Source organism: Nothobranchius furzeri, chromosome 12, assembly GCF_043380555.1.
Source record: "Nothobranchius furzeri strain GRZ-AD chromosome 12, NfurGRZ-RIMD1, whole genome shotgun sequence".
Lineage (NCBI taxonomy): Eukaryota > Metazoa > Chordata > Actinopteri > Cyprinodontiformes > Nothobranchiidae > Nothobranchius > Nothobranchius furzeri.
Window position 1 is genome coordinate 46,934,876 of NC_091752.1, and position 17,958 is coordinate 46,952,833.

Sequence of the window (17,958 nt, forward strand, 5' to 3'; positions counted from 1 at the left end):
TCACTGTAACTGTTATAGGTGTTTTATCCGATGTTTTATTCGGGTTAAAATTTTCTAGACAAGACAGCTTTATTTATGTAGCACATTTCCTACACACAGGCAACTCAATGGGCTTTACAGCATTAGACATTGAATGTTTAAAGTTTTTTTGACTTTTTTGATTTGGTTTTGTAACCAGATTGTACCTTGAGTTTTTACAAAGGCGTTACAAATAAAATGTATTATTATTATTATTATTATTATTATCACACCTGTGATGAGAATGTTTCTGCACCTTCTGTCTTTGTGTCAGTGAGCGTCTGTCGAGGGAACGAGATATTCTTGAGGAGCGAACCGAGCGTAGGCTGGAGATTTTCAAGAATCTCATTCGCAACATGTCTGCTGCTGCATCCAGTGGAAATGCAGAAACCATGGTGAGACAACCCCCCCCCCCCCCCACACACACACACACACACACAAACACACCACCACTTTCTCTCCCACCCCATGCTGGTTTGACTCAGACCTGACAAAATTTATACATTTTGCGTAGAAAGTATGCAATTTGGCATCTAATCGGTCTTTGTCAGACACGTGACTTGCATGTCAACCACACCCCCTTAGCGCCATTTTAGGTGTATGACTCGTGTTGCTAGGGGAAGCTGCAGCTGAAGCAGCACAAGAGTCAAAAGGATGGTTAAAAAGAACAAGGACGAACACGTCCCTTACAGGGATAAACTTCTGAAGGAGGCTGGAGATTGGTGTTTTCTTAAACTGTCTACAGTCGACATCGTGGAGCCCTACGACCTCGAAGGAAACAAACGGAGCTCAGACGTTTCATTACTGCTGAAAATATATCATCTGAATAAACGTAGCACTACTTCAGCATGTTCATAATCAAGTAAAGTAAAAACTAACCTTTGAAAAACATGACTCCACTAACAGGCGCTGCGCCAGGTTTTATTTCTGCATCATCCTTAAACAAGTTATTATTAATATAAGTTACAAGCAGGTACAGAAACATTACCAATATTAGATAGTTAGACATGTTTGTTTTCATTTTGACCGACAGTTTAAAAAACGGTCCTGATCGTTTTCTCCGTCATTTTCATTTCTCACATAATAATTAATAAAAATTCACAATTTAATTTTCATTAGTTTTTCATTAATATTTAGTCTAAAGATGCTGAGTAGCGTGTCCAGTATCGTATTAATGTTGCAATTAAACCGTTTCACTTAAACCTGCTGGTTCTGGTTCTGCTGGCCTGTGACCCACAGACAGAGCTGCTCTCACAGCTCCTCAAGGCGCTGATTACGAGCTGCTCTGATTATGGTGTCAGTCTGAGATTATGCTCAGATGTTCTGATGGGAATCTTTTCTTGATGTAATTTGTTACCTCTGTGATTTTCTCTGTGTGTAACGTAAATGTCTGCACACCTGTATGCCTCGGGGTAATTAAAGTCTGTCATAATGACCAACAGCCTTCAGATTTGTCCGTTAGTCAAAACGGAAAACCTCTGGTTAACGCGACTTCAGCCTACATTTAACTTCGTGTGAAGGTAGCGTGGCAGCCCTTCACACAACAGGAGTGTACCATTTTCTGCAGTTAAATAAGCTCGCAACACATTAAGTGAAAAGTGCTTCCATTGTTTATACACGTAGCTATCCCATCATGCAGCGCGCTGCTGCACCTGATACGCCACCGGACAAGGATTGATTACGCTGGTACGACTCACCCCTCTAAGCTGCGCAAAAAGCTGCAGACAAGTGAGTTCTGTAGCAAACATGCACGTCTGGTACTCGTGTCTGACAACATGACTCAGCAGCGTGGTGAAGAAGTTTTAGCCAATCATGGTAGGAAAAACTGAGAAAACCCATTCTGCCTAAGCTAAAGCACCCCCCCCCACCACCACCCCCACCCCCCTTGCTCCATCCTACTTCGTGCCCGCTGCCTCTCTCTCCGTCCTCCGGTTCCCACTCACTGCTTTTCTGGCATTAAAAAGGTAGACTTTCTCTCTGTGTGTCAGCAGACCGGACCAGCATTGGCGTAGCACCCGTGGGGGATTTGGACGTTTTAACGCCCACATTTTTTCTAATGAGGAGGTTAAACACCCACGCTTTACGGCAGTCCGCGCCCTCCATGTTCCTCGCTGTGTTTGCCCTCTCCCCCTCCCTCTCCTGCTGCTAGTCAAAACCCGCACGTTTTTGCACCAATGTTACGTCAGTATTCTGGTCAGTTCTGTTGTTGAAACCCTGGGCTGCATACTAATGAACTTTTCCATGTGTGAGACAGGTGCGTGTGTGCGCGTGCCGACTTTCATTATCCGTCATCGGTCTGACAGAGACTGATGCAACGCTACAGCACCCAATCTGACTCAGATGACATATCGGGTGCTGTAGCGTGCATCATGAGATAACTGTGTGTATAAATAATGGAAGCATTGGTCGCTTTGTGTGTTGTGAGCTTGCAGAAAATTGTACACTTGTGTTGTTTGAAGCGCTGCCATGCCAGATCACACAATTGCAAGAAGCAAAAACGTGATAATGACAAAAGATGTAGCACCTGTGCCTAAAATAATTAGATTTTATTTACCCTGTTAGTGGTTTTACTTTCCATAATAGTTGAGCAGGTGCAGCTTTTTGACCCGAGTCCCCATTTGGAGCATGCTTAAACGTTCAGAATACAAAGGCTCTGTCTCATTGGATTGTTGTCATTAAACTTTGTACTGAACAAAACTTTACAACAAACAATGTTGAAAGGATAAGAAAAGGATCTGATCAACTTTTAATTTTTTTTCCCATTTACAGTTAACGGCGCAGTGCGCCTCTGATGTTAATCGAGTTTAATTGTTCCGCTGTCTATACCTTTGTGAAATATCTTCACAAGAAAGCAAAAAAGTTAAATGTAGGCAGGGATCATGTTAATTAGATATTTTCTGTATTTGACCGTTTATTTTTGATGGAAAAGTCTCAAGGCTGTTGGTCATTCTGACAGACTGGAATTACCCTGAAGCGTTACGTTTCTCCTCAGGAGTGTGTGTGTGTGTGTGTGTGTGTGTGTGTGTGTGTGTGTGTGTGTGTGTGTGTGTGTGTGTGTGTGTGTGTGTGTGTGTGTGTGTGTGTGTGTGTGTGTGTGTGTGTGTGTGAGAAGCAGGCAGTCCTTTCCGTGACAGCGGGGGTGGGGGGGATGGTACATGCTCATGACCATCAGCTGATGGAGGGCTCTAGTTTTGTTGCGCTGTTCGTGTCAGCGGACATGGTAGGGTCGGGGAGGGGGTCGGTGCATGCCGCTTAGCCTGGCGGGCCACCAGGCTTATGAAGCACTGGGGGAAACCCTGGGTTTGTTCCCTATTTTAGTTTCAGTCAGAGAGGGCAGTTGCAACAAATCTTTGAACTCCCTGAGCATCTTTACTCTGCTCTCATTACAAATTCACTAAACTTAGACTCTTTAAACCTGGCCACTCCATTTGGTGCAAAATGTAAAAGAATACATAAAGCAATACAATAATGATATAAATGTAAAATCAACAATAATATGTACAAATACATACACACTAGCAGCATTTATATTGTAGCAGCACTAACTGAGTTCAGTGCGGGTCACTATTGTAAGCAGAATTTGACACACATGATCAATATTGATCAATAAATGTGTGGTTCGGGTTAGAGGCCGACCGGTATGCTTTTTGTTTTAAGGCCGATGCCAGTTGTTTAAGGATTTTGTTGCCGATGGCCGATATCTAAAGCCGATTATTAACGGTGACGAATTTACGTTTTAGTAGCTCATTGATTGTGACAACTGAACACTCACTGTGTGCAATATAAATTAAATAAGTCAATAAACATCTTAATATTTATTGAACTTCAAATACAAAACAAACTCAAAACATTAAAAAGCCGTTTTTTGGGGTCCTTTGGGCCCTTTCTTCAGTTTAGTAGTGGCGGCAGTTGGCCGCACAGGTGCCTGATTTTATTCATTTATGTTTCCGGCTTTAAAAATCATTTCAGCCAATGTCTGATATAGAAGAAACTGAATATATCGGCTGGCCTCTAGTTCGGGTTAACAGATGAATCTGGTTTTGTGTGACCTGTGCCGTCAGCCTGACGACCAGCTCGTATAAGCACACATACTATATACGGAAAGCAAGTGCAACTTTTGAGTTTTACTGTTTAATATTAAAATACATGATATTTTTGACTGTTAAGGAAAAGATGTTTCCAGCCAGTGAATGGGGTCATTGTAGCGTAGAAAGCTACTGAGCTACAAAAGTCTGCGAAAAAACGCCGCTTAAGTGGTACTCCAAAAACTTTGACAAGGTTGGCAGAACTGTTTGTCTCATATCTCTGACCTGTTCATGTTGCTTCCTGCTGCAGGTGAACCTCCTGGACTCTCGGGCGTCTGAACTAGCTGACTTAACCAAACCCACCAAGGTGGCTTGTGTGTGTTCGGTCTCAGTCCAAACTGTTCAACCAGCAGATGAGCTGGAGGGTGGGCATGATCAGCAACTGCAGGAGGCCCAAAGGCACACAGGTAAAACATCTATCTGGCCTTCAGTCATCACTTTTCTATGAACCACAAATATGAGCTTCATAGGCCTCCCTATGAGGAAGAGGATTTTTATAACGAGTTGATTCGCCCATCTCAAACTTAACTTCCTTTTCCTTTGCTGTTCTATTGGGTTGGTTAAGCTGATGAAGAGAAACAAGAACTTCTGCTTAAGCTCCAGGAGAAATCCTCAGAGGTTTGCTGGCTGCAGAAGCAGCTGGGAGATCTGCAGATGGAGTTTGACCCACGGGGTCACTCAGCTGAAGAGAGGAGACCATGTGACGGAGATCAGCGGCAGGTCAGAAACTCATGACAGGAGCATCATTTTATCATTCTGACCTCTAAGGTGGGATGGTGCTGTATGTTTTTGTTCTGACCTGAAGGGTGGCGGTTGAATTCTTTCAATGACTTTAATAATGTGGAAATTAGGAATTTAAAATTTTAAGAAGCTGTTAATTGCTGCACCAAATTTCTCAGTAGACTGCCTGTTTGCCTTTTCTTGTGATGGAAGTGCTGTTGTTTGCTACAGGAAGGCTACAATCCTACGTGTAGCTTTGGTATGTCAAGTACATTAATAGGCTGTTGATTTTAAATTTCAAAATTGTTTCATAATCCAGGGTTGAATAGTTTTACCTAGCCGATGATCGTCTGAGAGCCCACGGTCCCAAAACAGCTTCTGGTTCTTCCACAGTTTTCCTGTTTTATCCTTCAAATAGATTGTTTCAGACATATGAAGCTGTTTTTTTAAATGTTAAATACTGGCTAGAATAAATTGGGAAATGATGTGTTTGTTCTGTAGTTGGACATTTTTGAGTTTGCTGTTTTTCCTTTAGAATAATGGACTCTGATCCCACAGGAAACTCTGGCTGCACTTATCGAGGACACAAAAGAAAGAGAAGACTCCCATGATGCTTTAGAGTACCAGACTTTGGGGAAAGAGCAGGGTCTGGCCTCCTTAAAGGAGAAGAAAGCCAGGGAGGAGGCCTTTGTTGCAGCTGAAGAGCTGAGGTGGAGCAAAGAGGAAACACTAGCAATGCTTGAAAAAGAGAGAAGACACGAAGAAGAAGCCCTGGTAGTGATGGAACAGAAGAGACACAGCAGTGGGGAGGCCCTGTCTGTTCTCAAGCAGGAGAAGAAGGAGGTCAGTAGGCTGTCTGAAGAGAAAGACGAGAGGCAGCAAGAGGCTGACACACTCCGGCAGGAAATCAAAGATCTGACTGACAGGCTGGAGGCTGCAGAGAGTCTGGTGAGTTTCTAATGATTTTACCTTAAATCAAATCATTTTGAACAAGTACAGCAACATAAAACTCTCAGTGTTTGATGTTAGTGATGCATTAAACCAGAGTGTTTCAGAGTACTGGTACTTATGTGTGTGGAGAATTGATACATGTCATTACACTCCTAAAATTAACATGATTTATGTTCATTGGGAACATTAAACATTAATGACAATGACATTTATTTTCAAGATACAGCAAATCACACACACACACAAGCACACAAGCCATTTTTACAAAAAATGCTCATGAAGTTTTTGTTCACAAGCTGCTCCTAAAGGTCAGTCCTCCACAGTCCCTATCTGAGCTCCAGCTCTAATGGAGAGAAGCTTCATGAGCTTTGCAATGCTCCAGTTTGCCATCTCAGCTGATTTTGTTCAAAAAGCTAAACTTACTGCCTATGTTTACTTTCCTCATCGTTTTCATTAACGATGAGGAATCGATTTCGTTGACCTCTCCATTTCTGCAATTTAATTGGCAAACAAAAAACAGTTTCAATCGGACCTACGGTTCTCCCGGGACAATGCCAGAAATGGAGCAAGGGAGGGTCACCGCTCCTATCTTTCCCCATTATAATTTTTGAGATTTTTTCTGAAAATCTCACGCCGTACCTCAACTTCTACCTGTGATTTTAGAAAAACTGTAATAGATATCAAAAAGATTTTTTTAACCAGTAATAGCTGAAAGTCTTGTTTGGTGAAACTTGAATGAAGTCTCTAGAATAAAGTTAAACCATAAGAGTAAGAGTTCAAAAAGTGATAGGATTTAGCTGAAAATTGAGCAATCCCATTCATTTCAATGGGACCAAAAATCGCAGAAAAAGCTGAATATCTCAAAAGTATAAAATATTTTAATACCAAAAGTCATTGCCGGCATAAGCTGAACGAGCTGAACTTTTTGATACCAAAATTGTGTAAATAGTTGAAGAATTGTGGAAGTAGTTAAATGCTAAAAATGTACGGAAGCAGAATAATAAACCGACCAATAACTATACAGAGAAACAGGATCACTATATATACATAGGATATATATATATATATATATATATATATATATATATATATATATGAGATATAAGTTTCATTGCCAATTCGTTTGATCTTTCTCAGAATTTAACAAAGCTGAATAGCAGCAGCTTAACTTCTAGTTATGTAGATTATGAACGCTACACTGGGTTCCATGCTCGGCCGGCGTGGGGGTGGGAGGCTGCGGGGGGGCCTGTGGACTTGCCGCTGATATCTCCCGGGACTCTGCCAGCTGCTGGTTGTGGCCCCTCGGGGTAATCCTCTGCGCATCTCGAGGGGGGCTGGGGCTTTTCTGGTTACAGTCTCCCTGGGGTCCCTGCGCTGTGGGGCAGCTCCTGGATCTCTGGGACTTGGAGCTCCCTCCATCTCCTACACATCTTTGGGGGCAGATCTGTGGGCCCTCACACGGTCCATTGGATGCTCCTATACAGAAACCTTACATATACAAGTGGGTGTACGCACACAGGTGCTGACATGGTGCTCTCATAAGTATGGACTTGGGCGTTTTCAACACATGTCTTAAGGCTGTGGTTGGCACAAAATGCACTGTGATTTACTATCATGTGATTATTCAGTAAAACAATGCTGATTTTATATTTCCTCATTAGGTTGACACAGTGATAGCTTGCCCCTGTTGTATTGTTGTGTGTTGTTTTTCTTTTCTTTTCTTCTTTCTTTCTGCCGGTCTAGAAGCAGACTCTTGTTTATCATTGTTTATTTTTGTGGATCTCCCCCCCGCCTTTCTTTTGTCTCTTGCCTCTTTCACCTCTGTCTCCGTGTCTGGTCAGATTTAAAAAGCATCCGACAAACAACATTTTAAATATCAGGCGTGACATTAAAGCAGCAGCTTTTATGCTCCACCTGAGAGTAAATCTGAAAGGCTTGTCACCAGCATTCAGACATTAATTCTGTTTGCAGACAGCCAGAAAGGACACGGGAAAAAATAAATAAATAAACATGCTGCCGTTAAAGGGTTTGTTCAGCCCGATACTGGCACTGTATGTCATTGACTTGTTTTTTATGTGGCTTACATTCTTTTTATCATTATTCCTGAAACCTGAGTCATAAAAACTTAAACTGTGTGTTAGAGTGACCCAAAGCTGTCATCACTCTGGCATTGGTCTTTTAGTATCAGAGTACTTGTAAGAGTACAAGTACACACATGCGGAGTTGGCCTGATACCTGATGCTTGCATCTCTACTTGATATTGAGCATATGAAATAATCTGCATATTAACTAGTGTTAATCTGTCTAAATCATCACAGGCCTCATCTAAAACAGAAAGAGCTGAACAGACCTCCGTCCAACTACAAACTGTTCAGGCACTGCTGGAAGAAAGAACTCTAGAGGTCCAGGAGAAAACATCAAAGATCAGCGCTCTGACACAGGAAGTTCAACGGTTACAGCTAGAAGTGCAGCCCTCCAAGCTCAAGGATGGACTCAGAAAGCTCCTAACAGAAGAAAAGGAGGAAAATCAGATCAAACAAGCACAGATCAAGGAGCTGGAGCATCAGCTGGAGAAGATCAAACAGCAGCTGGAGCACAAACTGGTTTCAGACCAGCAGCTGAATCAGAATGAACAAGCTTCAAAACAGCAAATTGAAGAGCTGAGAAAGAAGCTTCAGAAGCAAGAAACGGTGTCGCAGAAGCAACTGGAGGAGCTCAGGGTCCAGCTGGGATCCCAGCAGCATGATTCTACCGCACAAGTAGAACAGCTGACAGAGAAACTTCTGCAGCAAACACAAGCCTCAGAAAAGCAGATCAAACAACTCAAAGAGCAGCTCCGAGAACAGGAGGTGTTCTTCAGACAGCAGCTGGAGGAGCTGGAACTGAAACTGGGTCAAAAACAAACAACCTCCAGCAACCTGTTAGATCAGGAACATTCTGTAGAGCAGCTCAGGGCTGAGTTAGAAGAAGCTCAACACAACAGCACCAGCATCTCCTCTGCCACCAAAGATCTAACGAGAATCAACTCTGACCTTCAGACCAGAGTAGCATCTCTGACAGAGAAGCTCACCAGCATGAATGAGTTGAAGCAGGTGATGGAAGAAAAGAACCAACAGCTGGAGGAAAAGCTAGCTGATCTGTTGACGGCCTCTGCACAGAAAGAGGCAAAGCTTCACAAAAAGCTGCAGGACATGGAGGAACAGGTCACGTCTCTGCAGAGGAGCCTACAGAAAGCACAGGAACAGCGTGAAGAGGAGAGCCAGGCGATGCAGGACGCCCGACGCAGGGAGGTGGAGAGACGCAGGGAGCTGCTGGCCGTGGCGCATGAAGCCATAGCTCAGAAAGATGCTGAGCTGGAGAAGAGAGCCATGGAGATCAGCAGGTAACAAGTTGATCCACCTTAGAACAGCTACTGGCTTCAGCTGGAGCTCAAATGTGATTTTCCTGTGAGTCAGAGCAAGCTTTCAAAGGTTCTAAATTTAAACATGTTGATATTCTTTAACATTAACCAGAAACGATCTGAAATCAGCAGCTGAACATTCAGCCGTTTCTGTTTTTTGGTCCATAGATGTACTATTAGTAGACAACAATAAGAAATCCTACTTTTTCCCAGTTCTTTACCTCAACATTAATAGCTTAACCATTTTTTAGGGCTGACCCAATTTTCATTTCCTTTCGACTTTAAAAGTTACGTACCAGTAAAAAAAAAATACTAGATTAAAAATGTTTTACAGGTTTTTTCACTCGTCATCCAACAAACAGGAAATATATTGCGTAAGCTACACTTCATTTAGGTCTTGCTAAGACCCCAACGCCGTTGCCTACCTGCAAACACACATTAGACGTGAATAATTACAGAAGTCTTTTACAGAGTTTTGATTATACTATTGAGTGTGTTATTGGAATTTTATACATGTAACTTTCACAAATATAATCTTGGTAATCTTACACCCTCAGTACATACAATACTTTGGGGACCCCCTTGGGGGGGTCATGAACCCCAGGCTGGGAGCCACTGATTTACATAACTCAGGAGCTGAACAAGGATCTGAAATCGCTGTTAGTCTTCAAAACCAGGATTGCTTTATTGTATGTAATTTCTGTTAAATCATCTAAAACTTCTGTGTCAACCTGCTGCTAATGAAGCTGATGTATTTGTCACACCTTCCCAGGCTGAAGGAGAACTCTAAGCAGAGCGCAGAGACGATAAATAGCCTCAGCCTGGAGCTTCAGAGGAAAGAAGACGACTCTTCAGACTTCCGAGAGAAACTAGCCGACTACAAGAAGCAGGTTCAGCAGGTTCAGAAGGAGGTACACACCTGGTCATAATGTGGATCTTTGTCAGAAACTTTAATCTGTAGTAAGTCAGTAACATTTATTTTAGTTGGACTGGAATGATATTTTAGTGAATCTTTGATTGTAAAATCATCAAAGCAAACAAGCTTTCTGTTAGCGTGACGAAGCTCTTGGCTGTGGCTTTAAGGTTAGGCTCGACTGTGGTTTCTTCAGAGCTTTTGGATGTTGTTTTTTTCTTTGAAGATATCAGCCATGAGGGAAGAGGAGAAGATTTTGAGGCAGAAGCTGTCTGATATGGATAAATCCAAGAAGCAGCTTCAGGTGGACCTGGCCAACCGAGACAGAACCATCCTGCAGCTCAGAGCGGTAACATCAGCTTTGATCTGATGCTGTTAGACTTTATCATCATGTGCTATTTTAATTGCTTTTTATTCATTGTGTTTTTATTTATTTTTTTCATTTCAGGAAAAATCGAACTCAAAATCTGACCACAATCTGGAGCTCTACCAGAAGGCCTGTCAAGGTGGAACGTTAGCTTTTGTAGTCAGAAATATGGTTGCAAGTAGGGATGCAATGATGCCACTTTTTTCCAAACCGATACGATACTGGTACTTGGATCTGAGTACTCGCCGATAGTGATTACAGATACTTCTACCACACAAAAAATGCAATGACTTGGACTACAGGTTTTATTTTCTTCTCTGTTTTCAATAGGAAAAGACTGTGAGGTAGATAAAAAGTAAAATATGTTCATATAAATGATCACAAAACTAAAATATTAGGTGAACAGAAATGACAAGTTACAGTGAAGTCACTTTCAAGCAACTGCATTGGTATCCGTTACTGGTATCTGTTAACTTTTACCAATCCCGATACTGGTATCAGTATCTGTATCGGCACAGATACCAGTATCGGTATCGGTGCATCCCTAGTTGCAAGGGTTAACCACAGTGTGAAACGCTGCGGTTAACCCACCGTGAAGACGTCTCCAACACCGCAAAAAATAAATAAAATTAGCAGACCAAAGTGAAAGTGAAAGAACGCATGCAGCACTACCAGCATCAACAACCACCGGAACTGTTCCGTTTCCACCTAGGAAGTGCATAAACTCCTGTGAGGGGATAGTTTAGACTCCCAAAGCTGCTAAAAGAGAAATTCAGAATGATGTGTCATCCATCTACAGAGCTGGCAGAAAACAAAGTTGCAACATTCCCGGTTTATCGTCTGATATTATCACACAGACAAATTAACCAACTCAGATTACGTTAGTGATTTAATGGATTTAACAGAAAATTTTGAATGATCCAGTGAACGACGGTTAATAGCGTTGTTCTACGTTTCCCCCTGTATCTGTGTAACAAGCCAGTGCGACAAGCCATTTTAATATTTAATCAACAACACCTCTCTCTTAATTCCTGTTCTACATAGCAATAATATAATTTATCCATGTCCAAATAATATTCTTACTGATGAAATTTGAAAATATATGAACAAGTAGAAATTACATTTAAGTAATAAATAATATTCAAAACAACTGCACTAGTAGGAATTTAGCATCAATTTTTTTTTTGTTCTTACAGTTTTACAAGATTAAAAATAGTTTTTTTCCCTGACATGTTTCAGCTAGTATCTCTAGCCGTCATCGGAGATCGCCGGTGTTGGTGGCGTCGCTTCCTTTTATCCGCGGGTAGCAGAGGACGATGTCGCCCTTTTTTTTACTGCTTTTAATCAATTAGAGGGCAATAAAATAATGTTGTGAATAATGAGTGTATTCAGTATTCAGAACACTCAGATACCCTGGATAAGAAGTTCTCTTTTATCTCAGAAGCAAATAAAATAAACACAAAAAGCCAGTAATTTTTTTGTTACTTGTAAACTCCCAAAATCTTTAAATGTAATTTCATACCATGAACCGGTCTTAACTTTTAAGCCTGTGATGTTGCCTGTGCATGGTGGTTGTAGATCTGGAGGCTAAAGAGCGTGTGATGGAGGAAATGCGTCTAACTCTGATGGAGCAGGAGGACACGCAGGAGCAGATGGAACAGGCCCTGGAGCAGAAACTGGGTCTCATCCAGGAGCTCTCCACTGGTGAGGACTTTCATCTAATGAATCAGGAAGGAACACAGTCTAAAGTAGGGATGTTCCAATCACGTTTTTTGCTCCCGATCCTTTTCTGAGTCATTTGATTTTTAGTATCTGCCGGTACCGAGTCCCAAATTGATACTTTTCAGGAAAGCGTTAAAATACGAAGAATAAAGGAAATATTCTTCTGGAAAGCTTTAAAATAAGAAGAAAGCACATCCAAGTTATTCTTTATTTGTTTATTTTTATTTGAAACGTTTATATGAACATAAGAAAACAAATTTTAAAAACCATATAAAAATAAACACTAAGAAAGAAAAAGCCCATGTCCAAAGGGAGTGGGCAGAAGCCAGATACAGAAGGGACACAGCAGACTGCAATTCTTGAGGACGCTTAGGTCCTTCAATGTCTGTAGCAAGATGCTGCACATCTTCTACAAGTCTGTTGTTGAGAGTGTAATCTCCTCAGCTATCGTCTGTTGGGGTAGCAGCATCAGAAGCAGGGACCTGAAAAGGCTCAACAGCCTAATAACAAAGGCTGGTTCTGTTCTGGGGACGACTGTGGAACCACTGGAGGAGATAATGCAAAGAAGGATTCTCCAGAGAATCAAGAAAATTATGGACAACCCGGAGCATTCTCTTCACAAGACTGTCCGACAACGGAAGAGTGTCTTCAGTCAGAGGCTTCTTCAGTTTCGCTGCAGTACTGACCGCTACTGGAGATCCCTCCTGCCAACAGCCATTGTAATATACAATAACTCTTTGATGACTTGATTATTATTATTATTCTGAGTTACTACAGCAATCAATTTCCCTCTGAGATTAATAAAGTGTTTTTGAATTTAATTGAATATAATTGAATACCTGTGGACGGGGGAGTCCTGTGACTAAGTCTAAGGCGATATGGGACCATGGTCTCTTGGCAGTCGGCAGAGGGTGAAGCAATCTTGAGAGTGGTCTATTGTTGGTCCTGTTGCGAGCACACGACACACACAAACTGACCCATATTCCTTGATGTCCTTGTGTAAGGACGGTCACCAGTATTTGCTTTTGAGCAGGGCTAAAGTGCCACTGGTCCTGGCGTGACAGGTGAATCTCGAGGCATGGATCCAGTGATGAGTTTCGAACGCACTGTGGGGGGCACATAGGTTCGATTTGATGGTCCGGTGCCAGGGTCTGGTTCGTTTTTCAGGGCTTGTCAAATGCTACTCTCTGAAGAAATTTTATTACTAACAATTTTAAACTTAAAGATTTGAAACGACAATTATAAATGACAATTCATGAAAGACAATTTAATGACAATTTTTAACAACTTTGACATTAAACTTGTTTTAAAAAGCAAACCTGTGGCTGGATGGAAGCTAAATTGGGAATACGAGTTTGGATGCGTGAATGGAATTATCAGAAGATTTCTTTCAGAGAGAGAAAAAGCATTCTGGATGGAAATGATGTTTTGCAGCTAACTGTTGTTTACTTAGAGAGAACAGCATCAAACGTCATCTGTCGATTAGTGTCTACCTCACCCAGTTTCCGGAGACCCCCTTTAGGATCCGAGATGTCAAGTGGAGATGATTTCCTCCAGGCACGAGGATGGTAGAAGGACCTCTATGTGACCAAATCAGTCCTGGGTTGTCTCCGTGGGTCACACGACTGATGAACTATCGGCGTCTCAAAGTCCGTAACTCTGAAGGAGTTTTTCGTCTTAACTCAAAAATCAATAACTCTGTCAGGAGTTTTTATGTACGCTGGTTAAGGTTTCGTTTATTCTTAGCTATTCTTATCGGCGTGACAGAACAGCAGGTGGGGGTTTAGGGACGGCCGTTCCCTTCCTCCGTGATGTTGGTTCAAGAACTGAACGTGAAGCTGTGATGGTTAGTTTACAAAAGCTCTCAGGACACTCCCACTCTCTCAGCAAGAAAGCTTGGTCATGCGTCAAAAACATGTGATGCAGTTATCGTTTATCTGGACTCTGTGTTAGATGGATAAGGTGAAACTGACCTTCTTTGCTGAACACCTTTTACTGTCATCAACCATAATCATCTTAATCATTATTATACCCAAAGCAGAAATTCATTTCATGTATTTAAAATACCTTTATATTGAACCAAGTGATCATTTATGATGATTTTCATAAAAGTAATAAAATCAAATATATTTTATTAATATTATCATTTAATTATTATCATCCTGAACTTGAAGTGTCCTCCTCCTGGGATGGAACAGCAGCAGATAGGTGATATGTTCTTCCAGACATCATGGCTCCTTGGTTAATCTGTGGATGTAAAAGTACTGTTTGCCCCAGCTTGACCCAGCTGGGTAGATGTGACCTTTGCCACAAATTAGAGAACCTTGATGATGCTACACACCAGAATGTATTTTGGAAAAGGATGCTTCTTATGCCTCTAAAATTATTCCGTTGAAACACGGGCCTGATTCCCCAACAAGATATTATTTAGCATAAATGCTGGACCTTTGGATGAATTTAAGTTTCAATTCCGTGCCTATTGTTAGTTTTTTTCTAAGTTTGGATTAACCAGAAGTCAGAAAGTTTGAGGCGTTAACAAAGAGTCCTCAGACATTCCCTTTTCTCAGACACTTAAAGCCTTGTTTCAATTAATATGTGAAGCAAATATTATATTACAATAATTTGTTAATATACTGATATTAAAATGTGACATAACTTATAAGTAATCATTAAATCATCAAGTAAGCTTATTTAATGTATTTAGGATCTGAAATAAGGCATTTCAAGAATAAACAATTATGTTGATTCATTCATTACTGTCAAGACATTATTAAATAACTTTAGATAAAACACAATATACTTGTAATTAACCTGTAAAGTGATTAAATCATTTTATGAGACAAAATAAGATTTTTTATTAAAGCTGGAAAGGATCACGTGTTCTCTTGGAGCCATGTGTGTCTTGGGCGGAAAGGAAGCTTGTTATGACGATGTCTCCAGATGGCAAGGCTAGAGGGACGGAAACATAATGTGTTATGGTATGAAAAGCACACTGCAGTCCGGTCAGATGAATAAGAGTAAGAATACCTTTATTAGTCCCTCAGTGGAGAAATTGCAGTATTGCAACAGCACAAGTACAGTTAAGTAAAATAGAAGTAGTACACCAAAAATACCACGCAAAAAAGATTTAAATTACTTACTTATAATTGAAAAAGTGTTGAATTGTGAGTTTGATAGTTGTTGCACATAACGGTTGTTGTTGTAAATATTGCATGTGTATTGAATGGTGATGACAGTTGTGACATTGTTACAGATACATGAGTTGTTAAAGATGGACAGTTCAATGTCTAGTGACCTCTGACATTAAGGCCTTTCCTACAGGACACTCCTGATCCTGATCCTTTTAAAATCACATGATCGGTCCCACGGATCGGAGCATCCTTAGTTTATTATAACACTGAGAAACATTCAGAGTTACATTCTACACAAATTTAAATTACAACTGCAAATTGGAAATGTTGTGTTTGCATGTTTACCCTTTTCAGAGTTGGAGAACCATCGAAATAACTCACATCAACACATCCAAAAACTTCCAGAAGACCTCAAAGTGGCTAAAGAGGAAACTTCACAAGCTGAAGAAAACTTGAAGGTAAAGAGTGATGGAACTTCAGGTGGTCCAGGTTCAAATATATAACTGCTGAGTCCTAAAGGACACATTAACCTGTAGAAGTGGGTAAATTGAGTGCTTTAAGAGTTCAATATATTACCTCTACTTATGACCAAAAAGCTGTGATACTCTGTATAAATATAGAATATCAACCTGCTTGGTCTTTGTATGTTTAATCAGAAGATTCTAGGATTTTTTGTTTATTCAGGGATTGTAAACACTTCGTTCTGATTCAAGGAAGAGTCAGTTTTGTAAAAGTAAGAATTTATTTTCCAAACAATTAAAACATGACAAGTTAACTAATATTTACTGTGATGGATAAATCTAGATGGAGGGGATGTGGTATATGGTGCTTATGTGTGAATGTGATGTTATCAGAACTTTCATATCTAGGAAAGCTGAGTTCTGGGTGTAAAGGAAAATAATTTGATTTGCGCTAAGCAATGAAGTTGATTATTATCAAAAAGCATCAGACGCAATCACACTGTTCTACCTCACCCTTCTCGGAGACCCTCCTTGCGGATCCAGAGGTCATCGAGGTCAGGTGACTTCTGGGCACCCAGGTCCAGTAGATTGACCACAGCGCCGACTTCTCCAGTCCAGAGGTGTCGCCAGGCACGCAGGTTGGATGGAAGCGTTTGCGTCTAGACCCTTAAAGGGGCATTATGGAAGTTTGACAGCCAAAACGTGTAGAAATAATAAATTTCTTCTTCATACATTCTCTTGCAATGCCCTGGTCCTGTAGAATGAGCCCTGGTATTTTTACTGTGATTGCCTGTTTTTCTGTAAAATCACAGAAAAAGAGAGCTGCTCGGGTCGAGCAGGCTGCTTCATGCGCGTTCACGCTCAGGCATAGCCCATAGCATTTGCTATCCGTAGCTTTAGCTGTTCCTAACGCCTAGTGTCAAGGCTAGCTACATTTCTGAGGACCTTGGCTACTTTCTTCTAGATATTTCCTGCAAATTAGCAACAAAATTGCCATTTTCGCTTCGAACCGTTCTTTGAACGTTGTTTCAGTTGTCATCAAGGATATAAATGTTACAGATGCAAAGGACGTCAATGGCTCACCTAGTAAAACGTCGGACTCCCGTGCAGAGGTCCTGGGTTTGATTCTGACTGTGAACATAGTTTATTTAGTTTCTGTTTTACATTGTTTTGTTTTTTTTTTTTGTTTTTTTTACGGTAAGATGCCCAAATTTTTATTTGAGACTCGCCGAACAGCATTGAATTCACAGATAAAAACGATGTGGGTTCAACTTTCATTTTGGAACAATTTTTCAAGCAGGGGAAGGGAATGATCTGAGCATGCAGGAGGACTGACCCATCATAAACCTTTGTCGGCTGTGCTGAAGAGAAAGGTACAGAACCAAATTATTTAATTAATTAGCTGCGCGTTCTCCTGTCCTCTGTCCTCCGGGCCACACACACACACACACGGGGCTGACTGTCTCAGCTGTTATTTTCGTTAAGGAGTGTGCACGTACAGCATGCGCGCCTCGTGCATGAGCCTACTATTGAAGCTACCATTACGCTTTTGGCCTGAGGGGGCAATCACGAGCATAAAAATTCAAAACTCTGTAAAGTCCCTTTAAGGAGTTGGAACAAAATCAGCTTTGCTCCGCAGGAACCGTTTGCTGTCAGCTTTGCAGCAACCTTGACGGCGTGTCAAAGGCTGCTTCTTAGTTAAAGAGACTTCATTACGGACGGCCGTTTCCATAGCTTCCTCTAGAACTCTGTAGAACTGGAACACTGACTCACCGTGAAGTGAGTACTGTTTTTATATTCTCATATTAATTTCTTAACAAATCACAGTTTGCCATGTTAAGGGCTATTACCAAGAATCTCAGAAACACACCTTCTTTCAGAAACAGAGGTTCTGATTTGTGGGTAAGAAAATATATATGTGTCACGCGTTTGACCTAACTTTACTTTGTCCTTGTGTGAGTGTGGATGGTGATGGCCTTGCCATATCAAACATTACTGATCCCTATATAAATCAATGTAATACTTCATTTCACAGATTAGTCAAAACATTTCATTTAGTGTTCATATAACATTTGTTCATCAACCAAATTATTCTTTAATGATTAATTACCCTATAAGTTTTAAATGTTCACATCAAGTTCCTATGCTCTGGTTCGCTGGAGCGCTGGCAATAAAGCTTTTTCTGATTCT

At 41.1% G+C, this 17,958-nt stretch overlaps 1 protein-coding gene across 2 annotated transcripts in view; it reads left to right on the forward strand.

Moving 5' to 3' along the window:
- Positions 1–17,958, forward strand: part of kif20ba (kinesin family member 20Ba) — a 93,810-nt gene that overhangs the window by 39,785 nt on the left and 36,067 nt on the right. For both annotated transcript variants that reach the window (XM_070542643.1, XM_070542644.1), the window contains 10 exons: positions 293–413; positions 4,354–4,510; positions 4,669–4,823; positions 5,382–5,771; positions 8,093–9,156; positions 9,947–10,085; positions 10,314–10,436; positions 10,536–10,593; positions 12,033–12,158; positions 15,662–15,765. In XM_070542643.1, coding sequence (XP_070398744.1) covers positions 293–413; positions 4,354–4,510; positions 4,669–4,823; positions 5,382–5,771; positions 8,093–9,156; positions 9,947–10,085; positions 10,314–10,436; positions 10,536–10,593; positions 12,033–12,158; positions 15,662–15,765 — 2,437 coding nt within the window. The remainder of the gene's footprint in view (positions 1–292; positions 414–4,353; positions 4,511–4,668; positions 4,824–5,381; positions 5,772–8,092; positions 9,157–9,946; positions 10,086–10,313; positions 10,437–10,535; positions 10,594–12,032; positions 12,159–15,661; positions 15,766–17,958) is intronic.